At 37.4% G+C, this 19,681-nt stretch overlaps 1 protein-coding gene and 1 pseudogene across 3 annotated transcripts in view; one reads left to right on the top strand and one right to left on the bottom strand.

Annotated features, from left to right (window-relative positions):
* LOC120432227 (palmitoyltransferase ZDHHC8) overlaps positions 1–17,771 on the bottom strand; it is a 33,457-nt gene extending 15,686 nt beyond the window's left edge. Inside the window, exons 1-2 of one of the 3 annotated variants that reach the window (XM_039597402.2) lie at positions 16,843–17,771; positions 461–582 (exon numbers count right to left, since the gene is read on the bottom strand). In XM_039597402.2, the coding sequence (XP_039453336.1) occupies positions 461–582; positions 16,843–16,934 (214 nt within the window). In that variant the 5' untranslated portion in view covers positions 16,935–17,771. The remainder of the gene's footprint in view (positions 1–460; positions 583–16,842) is intronic. The other 2 variants (XM_039597401.2, XM_039597403.2) reach the window with 2 other exon arrangements.
* Positions 17,772–18,455: 684 nt separating this feature from the next.
* On the top strand, positions 18,456–19,355 carry LOC120432308 (nuclear pore complex protein Nup50-like; annotated as a pseudogene).
* Positions 19,356–19,681: the final 326 nt, after the last annotated feature.

Here is a 19,681-nt window from a genome sequence, read left to right as displayed (position 1 = left end):
CAACCCGGAACCGGTTCCGGTGACCGGTCGGACCACCTAATTTTGCGTGCGACGTGTCAAACTTCGTGAAATTACGTCGCGAATCGAAAGACACAAATTTGCTCGTACGAAAACGAAACTGGTTCCCGTTAATTAGCAAATCGTTCCTAACAAATTGAAAAACGAGGAAACCCTCACGTAATCAGCGAACGAGCAAGGTCATTTGCTGCCGAGATCGACACTGAAAACAAAGCTGCGACTTCAAACGAGTTTGAACGTGGAAGAGGAGGCAAGCAAGCAGCAACACATGCAAATGGGCCGGCTGGCTAATTGCTAATGGATAATTATCGAATTTATCAAACCGGGCACGTTTGAAGCGACGACGATGCCCGGCTTGAAGCTGGAACTTTTTTATATAACTCGGTCAAGGTGATAATTGGAGGGATTTTTTTTGCAGGGAAATTTGAGTTTTAAAACTCACCTTTCGGTATGACGCCGGGATCCATGAAGGTGGCCATCGTGAAGTTGGCGATGACGAAGAACGTGATGACGGCCTGGTACGCCGGAACCCATGGGTGCCGCTGCACGTAGAACTGGCGACATCTGGAGAAATAAACGAGAAATTTGGTTTCAGTTTAATTCTTTAAAAAATGCAATGAACTTAAACAAAATTCCCTTACAGTGAAAATGCTCTATACGTTATTTCTGTCAACGTGAATCACTGCCTCTTCCCAATCACACATAGTATTAATCATTGCGAATTGCTGTTCATATGAAAAGAAAGAGAGAGAGACTTAAACAAGTCTCCTCCTCGTTCAAGTGGAAAGAACCGAGAGTCCGCACGGAAGCACTTTTTTTTTATATGCGTCCGTTCCATCATCATGACAGAAACCTCCGATGTCAATAGCCGTGGACGATTAGCGCAAAAAAAAGATCCATGTGTGACAACGACGACGTCAGTAATCGACTCTTGTTGGGACACAAAGGCAAGGCAAAGGTTAGCTATAGTCAATTTTTACTGTTGTCGTCGTCGACGCTACTTAGCTTATCTGACGGTCAAAAGAGAAGAGGTTAGATTACGATAAGCCGGCATTTTTACTGCTTTTTGATTTTGTTTGTTGTTGCTGTCTTTTGGAGTTTATTTTGAGAGGTTAAGTTTTTACTTTCTGAATAATTTGTTTTAAACTTAGAGTTATAAGACAACTAATAACTTTCAAGTTCTTCGAGTTGCCCGAAAGCATTTAGATTACATCAAATTGAGTCCTGAATTGTATCTTTCAAACAAGTCCTTCCCATAGCATCTTTGCTGGAAAGGCACATCGACAAGTAGTTAAGTATGTAATTTTTTTTTTTTTTTTTTGCGGATCGAGGTGGGATAGCCAGGATCAAGTCAGTCCAAGTCCGGTTGTGTACAGGAACGGTAATGGTCGTGTCAATCACATGCGGATCGCTCGCACTCCATGGGAGCGGGGATTGAGGACATGATTGGGTAGGTTAAAATGAGATTGTGTTTGTGAGAGTATGTAATCGTGTAATGATGTAAATAAGCTAAATCGAAACTTCGTGCTCAATCGCCGCCCCCAATGTTCATTAAAAACCCCGTTCGCACGAGCTTCCCAAAATCAGCGCTATAGGTTTAAACTGTCGAGACTGTTAAACCCCACAGAACTGACTCCAAGGAACCCTAGCGAACGGAGTACACTATCCACGCACAAATGGACCTTTACTAACCGATTATTAAACCATCCCAACAAACGCAAAGTTATCACAATGAATTTATATGTTGAGGTTTACAATCAATCAACGAAAGTAATTAATTATCAGAAGCAAAGAAAACAACAGAAAACAATGTTTAAAAGCTTAACAGGCCCTCGTCTTGTCACGTCCGTCATAAGTCTTGTTTGCTGAAAGTTTAAATGGTTAGTGTTGTAGTTAATCGTATTCAACATGACCATAATAGGCAGGCCTGTAATACGATTACTTTACTGATTTGTTACTTAGCTTTTGAAAGGACGACCCCGCAACCGCCGTCAGATGTCCTAGATCACCTTCGCCAGTTGATGTCGGAATTGGTCAGTAACGAATTTGACCTGGTCATCCTTTGACCAGCTCCGCTGATGAAGCTGGGTACCTGCAAATATTAAACAAAGGTGGCGGCAGTATCTTTTTTCTCCTAATTTCTAAGGAACGAACTCATTAGGGAGAATAAACCCTACAAATCTTCTCTAAATAATAATAAAAATAAAACTGAAGCTCATGGTTCAAATAAGTGTGCCTAAATCTAAATGCACTTCTAAATTTCTAAATGGTCTAGCTTAATTCCGCTTAACACCTAACATTTCTAAATTGTCTGTTGAACAAGCAAAAGGCTTATGTAACAACAGAAAGTATTCTTTTTAAAACCTGTTATAGAAAGTAATGTGGAGATAACAAACAGATAAATATTGTAATGTTGAAAATAATTATCCTAAATACTCTAATCATTGATTTCAAAATTGTATGGCAAGCAGTAATTTAGACCCTACAATGCCTAGAAGAGGCCTCGGTTTCTGTTGTTGTGAGTAGACGCTGGTTTCAGAGTTCATTTTTCAATTTAAAAGGGGTGGGAGACGACTAATTTGCTTCATGAACTCCTAATCGACCCTGAGATCACCTCTTGTGTTTGTCCACTGATCGCTCCTAGCTAGGTGTTACCTAGACACAGTGTTAGAGGCCCGCTTCGCATGGCAAAAATGTTGGCTGGGGGGAGGGTGATATTATCCAATGAATTTTATTTTTAAGCCAACATTGCTAACGGCGTTGAGATCTCTACTCATGCCCAGGGACAAGTAGTTAAGTATGTAATTCTCTACAAAATCGTCCGATTTCGCATTTTAATTTTTTGTTTTGTTTGATTTTGCATTTTAATTTTTTGTTTTGTTTGATTTTGCATTTTAATTTTTTGTTTTGTTTGATTTTGCTCAAACTTTTTGGGGGCCTTCCATATGACCAAAGAAGCCATTTTGTGTCATTCATACAAGGCTCCGTACAATTTGGTCGGTTGTTCATACAAAAATGGTACGCAAATATTCGGAAATCTGTTTCTTTTGAAGGAATTTTTGGATCGGTTTGGTGTCTTCGGAGTAATTGTAGGATGACGACTATTCTGACAAAAATCGTACGCTGCAAACATTTTTGCCGATTTTAAAATAAACTTTTTTTTCTATTTTTTATGAGATTTTTTGATTTGTTTTAGGGGACAAAGAGCCATGAACAAAAACGTTGCCTATTGAGATTTTACTCGAAAACAGTTTTTGACTTAAATTTGTTATGTAAAATCGAAAAGCACTATACAAATTTCAACGTTGCAACGTTTTCAAGATATATCCATTTAAAGTTTAAACTGAAAAAAAAAATCTAGTTTTCCGATTCTTTGAAGTAGTCTTCAATCAGGAACAGTCGAACTAAAAATATTATTTTCGAAAATTCTCAATGAAATTGCCTAAGAGACATTAAAGATTATTTTCTGAAATACAGCGAATAAAAGAAAACAAAACAAAAAAAAGTTTTTTATGTCTCATCGAAAAAAACAAATTAACAAAAAAAATAAACATTTGTAATGTTTTCTGATTTTTTCGAAAAAAAATATTTTTAAAACTACATTATCCTCTTAAATTTTAAAAGAGCAATATTGAATAATATTAAATATTTGAACTTATTGAATGTTAGTATGTTGACCCCCAAAAAGATTGAGCCAAAGAAAAAAAAAATACAAAAAATGCGCCTCGTCGGCTGATTTCGTAGAGAATTGAGCCAAAGCAATGTATTCAAGTATCGCAAATATTGCAGAATAAAATATATAGCAGAACATTACTACTTGAAAAAAAGAACATACTTATTCAATTAGTTGTTACATGTGACAGATATACAGCCAATTATTCTACATACATAGTTCAAAAAGTTACACAACGTGTATTTTGTATTTAAAATAAAAATTGGGCACTTGTTAGCTTTTGGAAATTTTGAATTTTAGGACCGACAAAAAATACATCGATATTTTACAATTTTTAGAAAGTACCATAAGGGCGATGCAAATATTTAAAAAAGTTTTTGGACATCATCTCGACCTCGACCAGATCCGAGGTACAAAACTTTTAAATGAAATTTGTACTTGCTCAAGTAAGTACAAACTTTATCTATTTTTTGTCTCCCTCCCTTCAAAATTGCCACATAAAATGAGGGGGCTAAGAAAATAATTGCTAAAAGTTTCTTTTTTTTCTAATCTAATCTAATCAGACCCTAGCGCAGCCAATCTTTCGAAGGGATCCTGGAGAGTGCCTTAGGTTAGATGACGCCTAGCACTCTTCTTGTCATTTATTAACATTTGTAGTGCGCCATAGCATCGGAATGCATTGAAACATCACAAGCGTTAAAGCGGCCAGGCCTACTGCGTAAAGCCGTATCGCAGAGAGGACTCGTAATTGGGTTGAGTTTGAGCACTGAGTGTTCGAACAACAACACAATTCTGAATCGACAGGGAAGGAAGAAGCGTGGGGACACACCACCATACGCTCCTAGATTTGGTTGTATTCGTTGGGAGCACCATGCTAAGAAGGTTTGGTACTCCGGGACCCTCTGGGATGGGACATTGTATTTCCACGAATGCCCTGGACTCTCTCTGCCGTGGTTATAGCGCCACAACTCGCTCTGCTAAAAGTTTCTTTTTTTTTTAAGAAAAACATGTGCAGTTTGGGATACATTGTTAAACATATAGTTTGGCATTTTTGATAAAAAAAATCGGTCATTTTTGGAAATTTTTGAATTTTTGTGTCCACAAGTAGGAAATAAACTAAAAACTTTAAGAAAAACATATTTTTTTGCAATTCCGTCGTGAAACTACTGACTTTCTTTTCATTCTTGAACGACAAAACGGCCTACTTTTCTCTACCAAAAAAAAAAAAAAACTGAATCGAAAAGTAATATTTTTCGTTACAAGGGCCGAAAAGTTATACTTTTCAGCACTGAGGTTGTTTTTTGGAATTGCAAAAAATGGTAACCTGGTTTGATAAATGTACGACCTATGCTGAAATTTTTATCTCTTGCAACTTTCTGCTTAAAATACTTTTTTATGAACTCAATCAGGCTGGTACAAATATTTTTAAAAGTTTCTGGAAAAGTTTAGGAGGTGTAACTGAAAGTCAAAGTGCTGATATGCCAACATTATGTGCACGATGGAATTACAAGCTGTTCCCCTATATAATTTAAACGAAATTAACACATGTTTGAACATGTTGCGTTCTACGTATTTCCGATAATCGATTTTAAAATCATGAATAGATAAAAAGATGTTACAGTCCAGACTCGATTATTCGAAGCCTCGATTATCCGAAGTTTCGATTATCCGAAGGTTTCTATGGGACTTTGGATAATCGAATCATGAACAAAAACAAATTGTTGTCATATTTTTTCATCCTTACTTTTAAAATCCAATTCGAGTTCTGCGACCCCATTTTAGGCAAATTTTAATGGTTGATCGCCGTAAAAATTAATTAATGCATTTTTCAGTCTGGACTGTACAAGATTAAAAATTCGTTCCAATTTCTTGTATTTTTTAAACCTTATTTTATAAAACTAACGAATATTCAAAGTTTCTTCCGAAAACTTTGCAGACCAATAATTCTCAATTTGATTAGGAGAGGTGAGACATGGTGGAGGTTCGACCCACCCACCAACAAAACCAAAAAAAAAAAAAACGAAACTATTGGCACTACGCCCCCCGGGGCATGGCCTTCCCTCTAACGTGGGATTTCTGCTCCAGCGCCTCTGACGAGACAGGAGAAACCGGGACCGACGTTTTACTTCACCATCCGATAGAAGCTCAGTGGATAAGGCGGGAATCGAACCCGCGTCTCATAGCATCATCGGGATCGGCAGCCGAAGCCGCTACCCCTGCGCCACGAGACCCACCAACAAAACCAACAACTTCCCAATCGTCGAGAAAGCAAAAGTCACCCAAAACGAAGGCAAAAGTGTGTGGCGCGGCATAAAACCACCTCCACCAACGGACGACCTCCTCCCCACGAAAAAAAGTAAAAAAACATGAGTCGAACAAGTGTTTTTCTGTCGTTTTGAGAGGGTGAGGGTGGTGAGGCAAAATACCCTGCAAAAGGAAAAACTTTCGTCGCGCGATCCAAAAACGTGATCTCTTACACCTTCCCCTCCCTCTTCTCATGCCTCCTTCAACACACACACTACTCACTAACGACTTGGGCTCGAGCAGCAGGAAAATAGAATTTTTAATTTGTTGCTTTTTGGTCGGTTTTCCGCTTTGGGTTTGGCCAGTTTTCTTTCTCTTTCTCCCCCGCGAAGGAAAGGCGCGTTTTTTTCCTTTTCCAGTCGGCCCAACCAAACCGCACTTTATGGGCTAGGGTCAGGTCGCGAATTGTTGGAATATCAAATTTGCTATCTTCGTTTTCGTTTCGTTTTACGGAGCAAGGTGGGGGACGCGGCCTCAAGTCAGTCCAAGTCCGGTTTCTTGTGGAAAAAAGGGTAGTGGCCGAACTAGTATTGCATACCAAATGAACACCACCGGAAGATATAGGGGATCGGGAGGGGGAAGGTGAAAGAAAATTAGTGTAGGTGTGAGTAGTAAGAACTTGGATGACATGAGCAGTTACGTTAATCTAACTTCTTACTAAAACTGAATAAAGGAACTATGAAATTATGATTTAATCTAAAACTAATTTGAGATTTATACAAAGGGAACCTATGATGTATTTCAAATTTAAAGGAAATCAAATAAATTTACTGGAAGATGAAAGATGAAAACTAACTTGTCAAGGGCAATTTTTCAGGGCTTCGTCCTGTCGCGTCCGTCAGTAGTCTTGTCGTACATTGCAACTAACTTTAATTTAACTGATCATTTATGTCCAATTATTCATTTCAGAAAACTAACTAACTTGAATCAACAACCTCAACTAAACTGTCTGAAAGTAACTTGAATCTCAAATCCCCGAAATTTTAATTACAAAGCCAAACATCCCTTTACCTATTTGTTAAACCTGTCTTGCTGCTTCCAAAAACAATAAACATTAATGAAACGTTCATATTTTACAATTTGAACACTCGTTGTTAAAACGACTATTTCGTGCCTTCCATTTCATTAGGGCACACAAGCTTTGCAAACAAGAGTGTATCCCTATCATACCTTATGTAAACTATCATTTGAGTGAAAGAGACACAATCCTGTTCACACCTGTGTGTCCTTTTGAAATGTTAGGCTCTGTTTGATCGTCAAAACTCCAGTAGATCCTCGATTCGCAACAATGATCGATACAACCATAATCCGAAAACCGTTAGTTCAACAGATTAACGAATTTTGTCCGATATCATTTCATTATTGATTGATCGAGACTCTATGGATTTTATGACAATTCAGAATGGTTAGTATACCACTTGAATTGAAATCAGAGATTCTGATAGCATTACTAAACTGGCTTACACATAACTGGAGTCTGGAAGTATTAAACAACCTAGAAGAGTTACAAAAAAACTAACTATTCATCCCTAATATCAAACGGGTTTAAACCTGTTCCTAACAGATTTCACGAACAAGAATATTGAGACTCAAATAAAAAAATTCAACATCTTGCAATTTTACATATTATAAAAACTGTGATTTCTATCAACACAAGTATATAAATATAAAATAAATGTGTGATATATATCAACATCGGAAATCATCTTTGCAAATAGCCCTGAAACGACGGCAACGTGTGGCTCCATCTCCAGGGAATATCAAATTTGCTCCCTTAAAACAATATTATTTTGCATTAGTCACTCAAGTTTCGACTCTGTAAACAAATTTGAAAAAATCAACTTTTCCAACAATTGACGCCCCTACCTTAGTTTATACCTTTTGGCCATGGACGGCGGCGGCGGCCAGGGATAGGTTTTTGCACAATTTATTTGTTGCCGCGCTGTTGCCACTCTCGTTGAAATATGTATTCAGCAACAACCCAAGTTGGGAGTTTTATGCTTGTTGTTGTTGTTGGTTTTAAGTTCCTCTGCTGCTCGATATGGACGACCAGACACAGACACTGACGGATGGATGGACGGACTCATGTGGTCCCGGACAGAGAGAGTGAGTGAAGGAATGCCAGCTGGCTGAACTGGATGGTTGTAAATGAGACCAACTAACTCGAAACTAAAAGCGATCAATCGATATACTATACACTCGGACACGACTCAACGAGAGCTGGAGGACGAAGATGTAGTTATTGTGAAATGATGATCAACGTGTTGCTCCAACGACCTGGGAATTGATCTGGAGCATCATCAACGTGATCTTGGTCGTTTTGCTGATCCTAAAGATCAAACCAGGCTTGCCACATGTACAGATATTTTTGGCACAGGCCAAACACTCAATCAAGTATAACTTTAAAGAAAATCATTTTTATCAAAAACTAAACAAGTAAAAAAATGCAAAAAATGTGTATCTTTTTAGTGCAGTTTACAAAAACTACTCAAGTGTATTTTAACTGTAAAAATAATTAGTTTGAGTGTTTGGTCTGTGCCAAAAATATCTGTACATGTGGCAACGCTGGATCAAACTATGTTGTGCGTTTGCATTATTTGATTTAGAAACAAAAATTTAAGTTTCAAACCAATAAGAGAGTCTATCAAAATCCCAAAAAAATATTCCTTCAAAAAAAAATCGAACTGCAATCTTTTCAGACAAATTTTCACACACAAAAAGCTTACCCATAGAAACATTAATGTGCCAAGTAATAGAAATTTACTACAAATCGTCAATCCTGAAATAATTTGAATATTAAAGAGGTAACATTTTCTTTTAAATCTTTTTGAAGACTGCTTAACGGATGAAACAAAAAATATATAGTTCCCGTTTTTGCAAAGATTCAAAAATGTGTGTAATAAATATTTGGGTGCTCCAGGCTTTAGTCAATTTGCACCGTTTAGGAACTTTTTAATTTTCCTGTCCTTCTTGAATGATGAAACCAGCCTACTTTTCCTTTGCTGAAAATAAGAGTACTGAAATGTAAAATTCAGCATTTATTTGAGTGTTGAAAAGTTTAACTTACCAGCACTTTTATCGAAAAACAATACATTAAGATTCTATTTTGGATTTGGATATGACTGCAAATAACATTCAAGCTGTTAAAGCAATGGTTCATTAAAAAAAATTAAACGGTTGATTCCGGAATTAAAAAAAAAAGTTCCAGACTTGTGGAATTTCATTTTTTTTTTAGCACTCGTTATGTTTTTGAAACTTGTTGCATAAGGCCGTTCCACATATTTTTCAACGTTTATGGTGCATAAATTACACTTAAGTGCTTATAACTTTCGATAGTGTTGCCAGATCTTCAATCTTTTGAACTCGTTGGAAAGGACTTTTGATAACCAATCCAAAGACCGGTCGCATGATAGACAACGTTTTCATCAAAATATCTTAGATCTGGCCTCCAAAAAGTTCATTAATAACACTTAAGTGCTAATAACTTTTTTGATAGGGTTGTCAGGTCTTCCATCTTTTGAGCTCGTTGAAAAGTTCTTTTTAATACCTTTCTAAAAATGTATAACAATGCGGGGTTTCTTACAAAACCACCCTTTTTACAATCTTCCGAACTTTTGTTAACATCGTTTTTTTAGCATAACCTGTCGTTGAATAGGTAATCGAAAGATCTTAACAACGATTTCAATAAATTGCAGATCTGACAACCCTATCAAAAGTTATAAGCACGTAAGTGCCCTGAATTATGAAGATCTGACTAACCATTCTGATGATATGAATAATGAATCAAGTTGATAGAACACTGAAAGGTCCGCCCTTTTGTATCTATTTTGGATAAAATAAAATAAAAAATCTCAAATTTTAACAGAAAAAGTTTTACATAAACCTTAATTCGAAGGAACCTAGCACTCTCAGAGAGGCCTGGCGCCCTAGCCAGCACGGCTATCGGACCGTTGAAAAATGGTAGGATAATTGCCCATATGAACTTGACAAGTTGGTTAAACAGCTTTCCCATACTTATGGTCCGCGTATTTCTGGATGTAAAATTACATAGATTTTCATAATATAGTGCAGGCATTATTTAAAGCTCAGTCCTTTTACACGCAGCCGGATTACAACTTTTTTTTGCTCTTTTATAACTAACCATGACTCAAAGTGAATCTAACTTTAAGCAATCTCTGTTTTTTTATTTTGTAAATTTCAAAATTTGACACTTTAAATAATTTAAGTAAAAAACGCTAATTTAACAAATTAAAAAAAATCGAAGTCTTAATCTTTCAAACTTTTGAAAACATTGAGCTCAAAAAGATTTTAAGTATTTTTTGTATATTTTTTGTTTGAATGATTCTCATCAATTCTGGAAAAAAAATCAAATTGACCAGAAAAAAAAACCATTTTCATTTTTTTAAATAAATCGGCAGAAAATATTTCATGACAGTTCTAATATTGTATAGTTTTATGGATATACCGTAAAACGGGGTGACTTTGATAGCCGGGGTGACTTTGATAGGTTTGCGATTTTTCCGCAAAATGAAGAGTACAATTAAAATACGTAAGGAATGGTTTAGAAACATACTGACCGTGGTAGACAATTTTCCACTAGGAGAAGGTTAAAAAAGTTTGTAAATAATAAATAATATGTGTTTTTGAAACACAATTTAAAAAAAATCTCCAAATTAAAAGGCAATTTCAGTTGAACAAATTTTATGTAAAATGTGAAAACTTGTGATTCGTGCTTCGAATTCAGTATAAATCGATAATTTTACAAACAAAACTAGTTTCAACAAATTTCAGCCAATATTCCGACTTTTTAACAATTTTACCTAAAATTTATATGTATTTTGTTAACTAAATATAAACATTGATTTTTTTTTTTCTTAAAAACTATATCAGCTACTTTAGTGATGGTACATTTAGCGAACAAATAAAGTTTGAACATCTTAAATATGATTTTAACAAGAAAAACTATGACTATCAAAGTCACCCCGGAATTAAAACTAAGAATTTTTAGCGTAACTATTTTTCTAAACATTATTGAAAAAACTTTTTTTCCGAAACAGTGCATGGATTTTGTGTGTCCTACCCCAGTAAATGTTTTAAAAATAATAATCTTGAGAAAAACCTTACCTGTTGGAAAATATTCTAAAAACAAATCGAAATCATATCAAAGTCACCCCGGTTTACGGTACTTACAATTGATACAAAAAGGCTTCTTTCAATTGAAATAGGAAAGGCACAAATAGAGTAGATTTGCATTTTTTTTAAATTTATTTATTTTTATTTTATACAGTTAAAAAATCTGAAAAAATCATGAAAATCAAAAAAAAATACCACATAAAACCCCACATCCTTCCAAAGCAAAAGACGCTTCCATTTCAAAAGGGACATGACTTTTGTTGGTCCGCCGCATCATCATCCTCGTCCTCGTAGTCGTAATCATTATGCTCAAGAGGAAAAGTGCAGTTAAACGAGCGACGACGCGATGTCAACGAGTGAGTTGTGTGTGTGCAAATGAAAGCAGCACAGCACAGGTGAAGTGATTTTAGTTGCCTTGCCCTGCTCGGTTCATAAAGTTTTTTAGTTACAGGACAGTGAGTAGTTTTATCATTAAGGAAACGACTTTTTTTTCTTTCTTTTTCTCTTTCACTTGTGGACTCGCATTTTGCAGACAGTTATTTGATGAGCATTTTAAAATGAATTTTATTTACTTTTGACAGAAATGAGCATGATCAAACCATTTCAAGTGTATTTATTATGTTTCATCAAATCGTCATATAAATGAATAAATTTTAGCTTTTTTCAAATAAACTGTTTTAATTTTGTAAACAACAACTCGAGAAATGAAATGTGCAAATTTATTCCGTTTTCTACGCCCTTTTGATAAGCTAGTCTAGCTCAGCCAAAGTCTGGTGGCGCAAATCTTAGTCATTGCGTCTAGTCTAGTGTGCCGTCGAATCTGTGATTCGATGTTGCGTTGCGATGGATGGGGATATTTTTATAACACTGGCTGCTGGCCGTTCGTCGTCGTCGTCGTCACCCATTTGGGTGTAACAAATAGGGAAAATTTATGGCAAAACGGGTGGGGCGGAAAAAACAAGAGGAGGGTGGAAATATATGACGATGGGTTACACGCATCGTCGGTGGTCACAGTTGGTCTGAGATCTGTGTAAGGGGAAGCCAGGGGCGATTAATTTGTGGAAAATTTTGATTTAAAATTTTAAATTAGCAATTTTATTAAATTAGATTTTTTTTTGTGGGATTTCTTTAGAAAAACACATTTAATAGAAAACTTTTATAAATCCAGTTGACTACACCCCTGACATGTTGTCCCAATCCATAAATATCTCCACAAAAACACACACACAGCTAGAAAAGAGGCCCGGTCGCGTGATTTCACTATTTTGTGTTCTATGATAGGTGGTTGGTCGGTCGTCGTTCGTTCTGTCGGTCATTCCAGCGGAACGTGGAAAAACCAAGTTTGGCGTGGCGTGGGCCATGATGGTTCAACATAGTGTCACATGCGAAAATTCGATTACGTGGTTCGTTTGTCGACTATGTGACCATGGAGTGATGGAGTAGGAGGAGCAGGAGCAAAAAAAAGGTTTTCCAATCAACAACAAACTGACTGCCACTATCCTAATTGAGACAGAGTGTTTGATCGTTTTTTGGTTTAAATTTAAAGCAACTCATGGTGATATTGCAACGTTTAAGATTAATCTTCTACAATTAAAACTAATTATCCAAATTAAATTTGGGCCATTCCAATCTCATCGTACACAGAAAAGTGCAAATTGAAAATTCTAGTTTTTTTTTTGTAAGCAAAACCAGAACAAAATGTTTAATTTTTGTTTTTTTTTGTGTTTTTAAAACCACCTTGAGTTAGGAATATTCAAAACACTCGAACTTGAAAAAAACGTTACTTAATCCACCCTTAGGTGGTTGATGCCTATCCAAAATAGATACAAAAGGGCGGACTTTTCAGTGTTCTATCAATTTGATTCATTACACAGTTCAACAAAAAATCAAATGTTTCTTGTCTCTGAGACGAGAATATGTGTTCCTAGTAGATTTTTGCCTGCTGAATCCGAATCTGGGTCCAGAATTGCTCCAAATGGTCCCAATTTTGAGATACACCCGTTTGAAATGTTAGTTTAGTCCAAAATTAGCTACTTTGTCGACTATTTTACAAAAGAACTATTGAATAAACAACTAAACCAATACATGTATCTTAAAGTTCACGTATTCCCCTTTCTGAAACACCCCTGGTTTTTAAAATTTGATTGTTTCTACGCATATTTATAGCCATTTTAAAATTAGAATTTGACTTGCATGCAAGTTGGAAAAAGTTGAATGAGAACCAACTGAAAATATAATTTTAAAATGGCTATAAATATGCGTAGAAACAATCAAACTTTTAAAACCAGGGGTGTTTCAGAAAGGGGAAAACGTGAACTTTAAGATACATGTATTGGTTTAGTTGTTTATTCAATAGTTCTTTTGTAAAATAGTCGATAAAGTAGCTAATTTTGGCCTAAACTAACATTTCAAACGGGTGTATCTCAAAATTGGGACCACTTGGAGCAATTCTGGACCCGGATTCGGATTCAGCAGGCAAAATTCTACTAGGAACACATATACTCGTCTCAGAGACAAAATCTTGTTGGACTGTGTTATTCATACCATCAGATTGGTTAGTCAGATCTCCATAATTCAGGGCACTTATGTGCTTATAACTTTTGATAGGGTTGTCAGATCTGCAATCTATCGAACTCGTTGCACAGGTCTTTTGATCGCCTATCCATCGACAGGTCGCATGATAGATCCGGACACCGTTTTCATCGAGATATATGATAAGAATGTCAGATCTTCAATCTTTTGAACTCGTTGGAAAGGTCTTTCGAATACCTTTCTAAAAATGCATAACATGACGGGGTTTCTTACAAAAACCACCCTTTTTACAATCTTTCGGACTTTTGTTCTTATCATTATATTAGCATAACTTTTGAAGTACTTTACTAAACTTTATAATTTTCAATAGTGACTTATGGGACCCCAAGATGGATCGAATGAGACCAATACGGTCCAAATCGGTTCAGCCAGTGCCGAGATAATCCAGTGCAAATTTTTTTGATCAACATCCCACCACACACACAGACATTTGCTCAGAATGTGATTCTGAGTCGATAAGTATACATGAAGGTGGGTCTATGAGGTCAAATTAAGAATTTCGTTTTTCGAGTGATTTTATAGCCTTTCCTCAGTAAGGTGAGGAAGGCAAAAATATAATTTTCTTTACTGGACCTTTTCATAAAAATAAACATTCGATGATCATGTTCAAATTTGATGGTGCCGTTGATATCATTAACCAAGAATCTCGATTTTCGCATTTTTCTAGATCCAGTTCTTTCAGTTCACAAGATATTCATGTTTGAAAATTAGAGTTTAACAATTAGTGCCTAAAAATGTCCTAGTGATTGCGTGGTGTTCTGAATGTAACCTCAGAATTGGGCCAAAGTGTCAAAATACCGATTTTTATCATAATTTATCATATTGTCACACTTTGGCTTAATTTTTTAGGTCAGATTCAGATTCAGCGGGCAAAGCAACATAGAAAAACATATAGTAACAAAAATTTGGAATTTCCTTAGAGCAGAACTATAACCACAACAAACGTCACAAAAGTCTAAAAAATGTTAAAATAATGATTTAAAATGATTTAATCATCTTAAAAAAAAACTTTTTCGTAATATTCTGATAACTGATATTAAATTTTGAGTTTTTGTCTGATTTGTAGAACATTGGTACACTCTAAAAAGAAAGCGTAGTTTTAAAATAAAGAAATATTGTTCAAGATGAAAAAAAAACCCTGAAAATATAACATCTAGAAATGGGTACATCTTTTATGCCAGAAAAAAAAAACTAATTTTACCGACAAAAATCTGTAACTTACCTGTCACTTTTTTCAATTGTAATTGGGGTATTATTACCAAAATTACAAAAATAAAAGATGTAATATTAAACCTTCCAATATTACACCTTACAAATTTGTGTTAATTGCTTCTATTGAAACTTTGTCCGTGTATTTCCTACACAGAAAAAAAAAGTTGAATTTTGGATGGTTAAATATTTGGTTGGTTGAATACTATTCCACTGTTTTGAGTAACTCTAGTTCAGGAACTAGCTCCTTAATACGTCCTTAATAATGCAAAACGGCTTCTTTTGATATACACAGCCAAAAATGATAACACAGTGAAACCTCTTTTTACGCGGTGCGTTACGTTTTTCTAATTTGTCGATTTCGACGCAACATTTTTGCAATCTTTTAAAAGCAATTTGTAGGTTTTGTCCAGATCTACAAAACGCTTTTTGAAGCTTGCAAAACTATTGTATGGTTTGGAGAGATCGACGAAATAAAAAGCGTAACGCTACCGTGTAAAAAGAGGTTTCTCTGTAATATTCATAAGGGAATGATGACAGATCCTGATAAAATATTATTTAAAAAAAACAACTTTTGACACACAATCTGTCACCATTCCCTGATGAATATTACTATCATTTTTTTTTCTGTGTATGTCAAAACAAGCCGTTTTGCATTATTAAGGGCATATTAAGGAGCTATTAGACTATGGCAAACGCACCTTTTTTGTGTTTGACAGTTTGCCAAACTCGCAAACTCACAAACAAAGCCAAATGTATGCAAGCTGACGTTTCTGCAAACAAACAAGGCAGGCAAACTGTCAAAAAGTTTGTTAGAGAGTTTGTTTGTCGTAGTCTAATACTTTCTTAATATCTTTAGCTTTTCCTTCGTTAAATATTTAAAAATGATAAACATTTACACTAAAATTTCACCCTAAATGCTCATAACTTGAAACTGGAAGATGAATTTCGGTTGGGAAAGAATGTCAATAAAACTGCCTGTTGGGGAACTTTCGTTCCTTCCCTTCGTTTGTAGGATAAATGAATAACTCAAGGACACTCTACAAAGGTGGTAGATTTTTGGTATTACAGTTTTTTTTTTCTAAATTACTTTTATCCACTTTGGGAAAGCTCGAAATTGTCACCCCAAGTGGCAGGGAATGTTCAAATGCAGCTTTTGAACCCATTTTTCCACTAAAATAATGTTTAGATTTGGATGCAGAAGCGAATGAAAACGGCTTTTTTTTCCTGGCTTGATTAAAAAACTTCAAAAAACAATTTACTCGAACAACGAAATTAAAAGTGGAATGAAAAGTTACTTAATCAAGAGCTTATTTAGCGATATTTTTTTTTAATTCAATCATCTTTTATCACTGAATCATGTTTTAAGTTTTCTTTTTCAATATTTTAAACAGAAACTTGACAGAAACATATTTTTTTAAAGCAAAGTTCACAAGATATCTGAATTTACAACTTTACCAGCATTAAAACCAGTTTCAAACAAGAACAAACAGGAATTAATTTTCACCAGCTTCCAGGACTATTCTCAACAACCTCAGCTCACAGTAACAACGACCCCATTCCCTTTTCTTTCCAGGTGACCTACCACCATATTCCCATCATTCCCGGAGACGACGACGACGACGCCTTGACCTGCGGGCGCAGAAGGGAATGACCTCGACTCGGGCAAACGGGAATGGATGATTATTTTTTGTTTATCCTGTGTGTTATCACCGTGTCAGATCCCGAGATGGGTAGATGATGTTGGTGGAGGATAGAGCGATTGTGTCAATGTGTGTGTGTGCGAGCGAGAGTGTGTGTGTGTCGGGAAGGTTGGCATATTTTATATCGATTGTGTCGTCGTCGACGTCCCACAACAAGAGACAAGAAAGGTCGGATCGAAAAAAAATATGAGGAAAAAACGGGACACTTACGGATAGTAGAAAAAGAGGAACGTCGTGCCGAGCAGCAGAGTCCAGGCGAAGGTCGCCGGAATTAATCTAGTTTTTAAATCACATTTCGGCATTCTCCTTCGTTTTGTGATGTTGTGTTTTGTTGATTATTTCGTACTATTTATTCCTGTTGCGTTTTCTGGTTGGATTTTTTCCTTTATTTCATTTTTTTGTTATCTTTGCACTTCTCACTTTCAGATTGAATTTTTCAATTCTCACTTGAAACTTGCTTGATTTCGCGTTAATTTTTCAGTAAAACTGATCGCAGTAGTCGTTTTCTTCTTTGAACTTCTGGCTTTTTAACTTCCTTCCTTCAGCACCTTCTCAGCCACCCCTCACAAGCAGCAGCAGTAGGCTGGGTTGTGTGTGTGTGATGACTTTTGCTGGGAGGGAGGACGACGAGGCCAACTCTATCGGAACGCACAGACCAACCCCGACCAACTCCGCTTCCCCGTTTCCGTTCACTCCGCGAAAAACCGCGCGTCACTTTTCACACCATTTTCCACTGATAACGAACGGGAAACGCAGGCAACTTCATTTCTTTATCTTTCCTGGAATTTCAAAGCACCAGCACCAGAGCCAAGAAGGTCAGGTAAAATTTCCCCAGCCCCAGACTCCTCTCGCCACCCACCGTGTGTGTCGTGACTTTTCACGGAGCAGCAGCAGGCGTTGCGCTTTCGCGGAGCGGAAGAAGGGTGAAATCCGCACTTTTCACTACACTACGCACCGGAAGCGAGTCGCGAGACGGTCAACGGTGCCCGGAACCGTGCGATTGAACCCGTTTTTGGCCCGTAATCCGACCGACGATCGACGGAGCAGAATCGCTTTGGAGAAAAAATCACTCTACTTTGGACGACGACGACGACGACATGATGGCTGACACCAGGGATGCCAGAGCGCGTGGAAAGGAGTTGTCTGCACAAGCTGGGACGCTGTCAAAAGTGACGTGGGGGAGATCTGTATCGGATAGGGTTTGCAGATTTTGGTTTGTTCGAGTACAGTGCGGATTTGATAATTTGAATTTGATTTATTTAAATTCAAATTTTATTCAAAGGTGCAAAATTAATTAATTAATTAATCCAGATTTTTTAAATTTCCTAAAATTTTAAATTTTTAAAATTCTTAAAATAAAAAAAAATTAAAAAAGTTGTATTTTTTTTTTTTAAATCAAAGGTCAAAAAGATATAAACAGTCCAGACTCAATTATCCGAAGTAAGTAAATCTTTCCCAGTTCCTGAGGGGAACACCCTTGAAGAGTATCGGGGCCGGCATTTACAAAGCGGATTCAGTGGCAGTTTCATTCTCAACTTAATGTTAACATGTTAAGGTTAATGCGAGGGGTGAGACACAAGCCCTAATTAACTAAAAATAATCGTTTAGTTAATCAGAATTTACAACTAGTTGATTAGGATTATCGCTAATCAATTAGCGTATTCCTACCCTTCGAATTTTAACTTGGGTTGATGGACAAACGTCAAAACGTCAAAACATCAAAACAAACCAAAACATCACTCGTGGTTGCGGCCGTAAAGCAACACCAAGAAATTGAAGTGGCTAATCTGGTTCTAACCTGGCAAATGACCAAACGCGGTGCGATGTCCGACCTGAACCACGGCAACAGGAACGAAGAGGAGGAGGCAAACCGATTTGCCCAGACGTTACAAGCTGGAAAAAACGCGTCGTTAAAACGGAGTCGTCGTCACGGATTCCGCGGGCAGCGGTGGATCGTCGTCGGTGTTCGATGCGTTCAAGGGATTCGTCGGGGTGACGTCGACATCGGCTGTGAAGCCTACTGAAGCAGGAGCCAGTCCATTTTCGCTTCTCAGTGCCACCATCTTTGCCACGACTCACCCGAGCAAGAAGGTCGTTGTAGGAAGCCGGTCGAAGGAGGAAACAGCAGGCTCCATCGGCAAGGACACCGGGGATGAGGAGTATGCGCCAGCGACGACGACAAACACGGCCGCGGCACCGACTCCAGCAGCAGCCAAACAATTTAGCTTCGGGTTTGGCTCGACAAGTTCTACGCCCGGAACGGGTTTCATCTTTGCCAACGTGGCCAAACCCACCGAGGACAGCAAGTTGGACGAAAAATCCGCCGCCGATGACGACGAGAACGAACCGTCCAAGGTGGAGTTCACGCCGTTCAAGGACAGCATCTTTTCCAAGCGGTGCAAACTTTGTCAAAGCTGACGGTAACTACTCGGACCGTGGCATCGGAACGCTGTACATCAAAGTGAACCGGAAGGTGCAGATAATGGTACTGGCCGACTCCAGCATCGGCCAGATTCTGCTCAACATCATTCTGAACGAGGCAGTGCCGGTGCAGGGGATGGGCAAGAGAAACGTCATGATGGTGTGCGTTCTGACGCCGGAGACGAAGCCACCGTCGGTGCTGCTGTGGGTCAAGACCTGCGAGGAGGCTTACGAGCTGTATGAAGCACAAGCCCAAAAAAGGGGTCGGCCATGGAAAATTGTTTAATGCTTGGTTTAATGTTTCATTGAATAGGAAATAAATTGATCAAAATTAGGAAAAAAAACCTTGGTCATGTCACTGTGTCATGTGATCCCGCGTTTACTTCCACGACGGCCATCACTACCGCAGAACCTTCTCCAGTTCTCGCTACAGACCTTACTTTCACACCACCATGCACCTCAGCTCGACCGTAACCCTAATAATCCTTACTATCCAGGTATCTACTTGCAGATTCGCTTTCATCCGGCGCGTCAACGGCTGGACGATTTCTAGAAGAATTCCAAACGAATGAACTTGCAGACTATGTCGCCACCACCATAACTACCACGGCAACTAGGAACCAGCGGT

Source organism: Culex pipiens, chromosome 1 (assembly GCF_016801865.2).
Source record: "Culex pipiens pallens isolate TS chromosome 1, TS_CPP_V2, whole genome shotgun sequence".
In the NCBI taxonomy this organism is placed as follows: Eukaryota; Metazoa; Arthropoda; class Insecta; order Diptera; family Culicidae; genus Culex; species Culex pipiens.
Note: the sequence above shows the minus strand (reverse complement) of the source record. Positions and strands in the feature narration are given on the sequence as shown.